This window comes from Neurospora tetrasperma (assembly GCF_000213175.1).
Source record: "Neurospora tetrasperma FGSC 2508 unplaced genomic scaffold NEUTE1scaffold_51, whole genome shotgun sequence".
NCBI classification, from domain to species: Eukaryota; Fungi; Ascomycota; class Sordariomycetes; order Sordariales; family Sordariaceae; genus Neurospora; species Neurospora tetrasperma.
In genome coordinates, this window is record NW_009799149.1 from 1 (window position 1) to 3,618 (window position 3,618).

General features: G+C 54.2%; 2 protein-coding genes across 2 annotated transcripts; one reads left to right on the forward strand and one right to left on the reverse strand.

The window, feature by feature from the left end:
• Positions 1-42: 42 nt before the first annotated feature.
• On the reverse strand, positions 43-704 carry NEUTE1DRAFT_132309 (uncharacterized protein; the record flags this gene model as incomplete). Its single annotated transcript, XM_009856582.1, has 1 exon — positions 43-704. A coding segment is annotated over one exon (660 nt), but the record flags the coding sequence as incomplete, so codon positions are not given.
• Positions 705-1,493: 789 nt separating this feature from the next.
• NEUTE1DRAFT_149140 (uncharacterized protein) lies at positions 1,494-3,406 on the forward strand (the record flags this gene model as incomplete). Its single annotated transcript, XM_009856583.1, has 2 exons — positions 1,494-1,553; positions 1,616-3,406. The coding sequence occupies 2 exons, from the start codon at positions 1,494-1,496 to the stop codon at positions 3,404-3,406; spliced, it is 1,851 nt and encodes a 616-aa protein (XP_009854885.1).
• Positions 3,407-3,618: the final 212 nt, after the last annotated feature.

A 3,618-nucleotide genomic window follows, 5' to 3' on the forward strand; every position in this document is an offset into this window, starting at 1 on the left:
GGGGGGGGGAACAAATAGGAGAGGAAAGGGAAAAAAACATACGATCCAAACCCAGGCACAGCACCCATCAACACCAACCCCTTGACCTTCACACTCAATCCACCCAAAAGACCTGCGCTGAGAATGTACTGCGCCAAACCTCCACCGCTGGAATGCCCGATTAGTACCATTTCCACCTCTTCTTTCCTTTCAACATGATCCACATCCACATCCTTCCCTACCTCCTTCCCTTGACCTTTAATCACTCCCCGACCCAGCTGCTGCTGCTTCCGCTGTCCCCGCTCCCTATCAACAGCCCATCGAATCCCACTCACCACATCCCCCGTCAAATCCCCCTTGGTCGTCCCGTACACCATCCGCAAATAAGAAGGGTACCAACTCCCGCCGTGGCCGCGCATGGAGATGGCGTAGCAAGGGATATTTTGTCGTTGTTGTTGTTGTTGGGAAAAGAAGGAGAGGTACTCGAGCCAGACGGAGGCGGAACCCATGCCGCCGTGGATGAAGAAGAGGGCTGGTTGTTGGGAGGAGGAGGAGGTGGTGGTGGTATGAAGAATCTCGAGGTCGCCGTGGGGGGTGGGGATGAAGGAGCGGGAGATCCCCGGGGGAAGGGGGGGTAAGGGGATGGGAAGGGAAGAAGAAGAGGAAGGGTGGCGGAAGTGGATGTTTTGGTAGGTGAGGTTGAGGTTGAGGTTGAGAAAGGACATTTTGGTTGATGGGAGGGAGGGAGCTGTGAGTTGTAAAGAGTAAGAGAGGAAAATGTGGTTGTTGGGTATTGTATCCGGGCTTTGAGCTGAGGGTTGCTGCGGGATGTGTTGGATTGGGTTGGATTCCGAAGAGTAAATGAGACGAAACTAAAGAAAAAGAATGTTGATATTGTCAGAAGTGGGCCCGTAGATACCTGGTCATCCTGAGTGGGAGTTGGCGGTGATATATGCTTTTGGTGATATATATATATACCGAAATGCGGCTGAATCCGGCAGTTCAACCCCGATGACTACCCGGGCAATTTCGGGGACCGTTCCGGGCGGCTGACAAAAGCCATTCTTAGCTTGAGGAAGGCCATCTATACTAGTGCCACAACGTTATAGCAACCAGGTGCGGGATATTGTAGTAGGATGTGGAAAGGAAGTCAAATTTCACACGAGTGTAAGACTTGGTGTCTGGACGTTTGACAGCTGAAAGGACGGAAAGTCGAGACGGGGACGTACTTGTATGGGGGCCGCGCACTGTTGATAAGTGGGTCAAGAAGTTTGATAGTGGGGAAAACTGCACGGCACTGTGAGTGAAGTACAGGCAACTGCAGTGAAATTGAAGAACCTCAACACCAAAACCATTGAACTTCTCTCCAATTTCGTCAACCTCATCGCGTGGGTCAGACATCTCAACATTCAGTCTTTGAATGTTCTGAAATTCACGCTTACCTTGCCTGATTCTTAAACCAACAAAAAATAATCACAAGCTTTTTCCACCGGCCACCCTCGAGTCGCATCGCCATGAGCATCGACATCCACACCACGACCCAACAGGGCGTACGCATTGCCGTAGAAGGCTGTGTGAGTTTTCAATCTTCCCTACACAACCAATTGATTGACCCCAATCCTAACGCCAATTCCAGGGTCATGGCACACTCAACGCCATTTACGCCGCCACTGAAAAATCGGCCAAGGAACGCGGGTGGGATGGCGTCGACCTCCTCATCATCGGAGGCGATTTCCAAGCCGTCCGCAATGCTGCTGATCTTAACGCCATGTCCGTACCCAAAAAGTATCGCGAACTCGGTGATTTCCACGAGTATTACAGCGGCGTCCGGAAGGCGCCATACCTGACCATCTTCGTCGCCGGCAACCACGAGGCTGCTTCGCACTTGTGGGAGCTGTACTACGGCGGCTGGGTGTGCCCTAACATCTACTACATGGGCGCCGCCAATGTGCTTCGGTTGGGTCCCCTGCGCATTGCGGGGATGAGTGGTATCTGGAAGGGATACAACTACCGCAAGGCGCATCACGAGCGCCTACCATTCAACGACGACGACGTCAAGAGCTTTTATCACGTCCGCGAGATCGATGTTCGCAAGCTGTTGCAACTGCAAACCCAGGTGGATATTGGCATTAGCCACGACTGGCCAAGGGCCATCGAGAAGCATGGAAACACCAAACACCTCTGGAACATGAAGCCGGATTTTGAGAGGGAGTCGGCTGATGGATCGCTGGGAAATCAGGGGGCGGAGTATGTGATGGATAGGCTGAGGCCACCTTACTGGTTTTCGGCGCATCTGCATTGCAAGTACTCGGCTATCAAGACGTATGATCCGCCGAAGGAGACGACTAGCGAGGGAGGAGAGACAGCGAAACTAGAGGAGACAGTCGTTCCTCAGCCCCAAAAGCAGCAGCCTGCGCCAGCGCCAGCGAACCCTGACGAGATTGATCTTGATATGGAGGACAAACCCGCGCCAGTACCCCAGCAACCGGCAGCACCTGTAACAGCGACCTCAAACCCCGATGAGATTGATCTTGATGAGGATGAAGTTACGCCTACAGCACCTTCACAACCCGCCCCCACATCGGCAGCCCCCGCCGCCGCCGTCACCGAAGAAGACCCAACCGAAGCTCTCCGCTCTCTCCTCCCAGCGTCCTTTTCGAATCCCAACCCCCAATCCTCTTACAACGCCCAACCCCACGGCGGAAACAGCAATAAGCCTAAACCCGGCCAACCAGTTCCCCCAACAATAACCAACACCACTGTCCGCTTCCTTTCCCTCGACAAATGTCTTCCCGGCCGCAAATTCCTCCAACTGGCCGAGATCGAACCCATCAACCCTTCAACCGAAGAACTACAACGTCCCCTCCGCCTCTCCTACGACCCAGAATGGCTCTCCATTACCCTCGCCTTCCACCCGCTCTTCCGCTCCGCCGTCGGCAAACACTGCCCCTCGGACCCCAACGCCCCCATTCCCGTGGACCTCGGCGAAGCTGGCTACAAGCCTTCAATCGAGGAAGCTCGGAAATGGGTAGATGAGAACATTACGGGCGATAAGTTGCTAGTACCGGAGGATTTCGTGCAGACGGCGCCGCCGATTGATTTGGTTAACAGGCCGGAAACGGGAAATATGACGGATGAGATGCCGGTGGAGTATACGAATCCGCATACGGCCGAGTTTTGTCGGTTGTTGGGGGTGGAGAATTATTGGGATGCTAGTGAGGAGGAGAGGGAAGGGAGGAGGGCGCAGGGGCCGAGGCCGATGGCGGAGAGGTTTGGTGGACGTGGTGGTGGGCATAGAGGTGGTGGACGCGGCGGTGGTGGGGGAGGAGGAGGAGGATGGAGAGGCGGACGTGGAGGGCGAGGAGGTGGAGGAGGAAGGGGAGGAGGCGGTGGTAGGGGAAGGGGTAGGGGACGCGGTGGATGGTGATAGCTGCGGGGCTGAATTGACGAGGTGCACGAGTGTTTTAATTTATTTTCGTAGCCTTTCTTCTTCCCGTCCTCTTCCATATCAGCACCATCAGTAAGAAGTCTTGCTCTGCTGGCACGACGTTTTCTTTTGTTCTTTTCCTTGCAACTCTCTTGCTGTTCAGGAAAAACAGCGTAAAAAAAGCCAAAAGAAAAGCAAAATAGAAAAGGTGT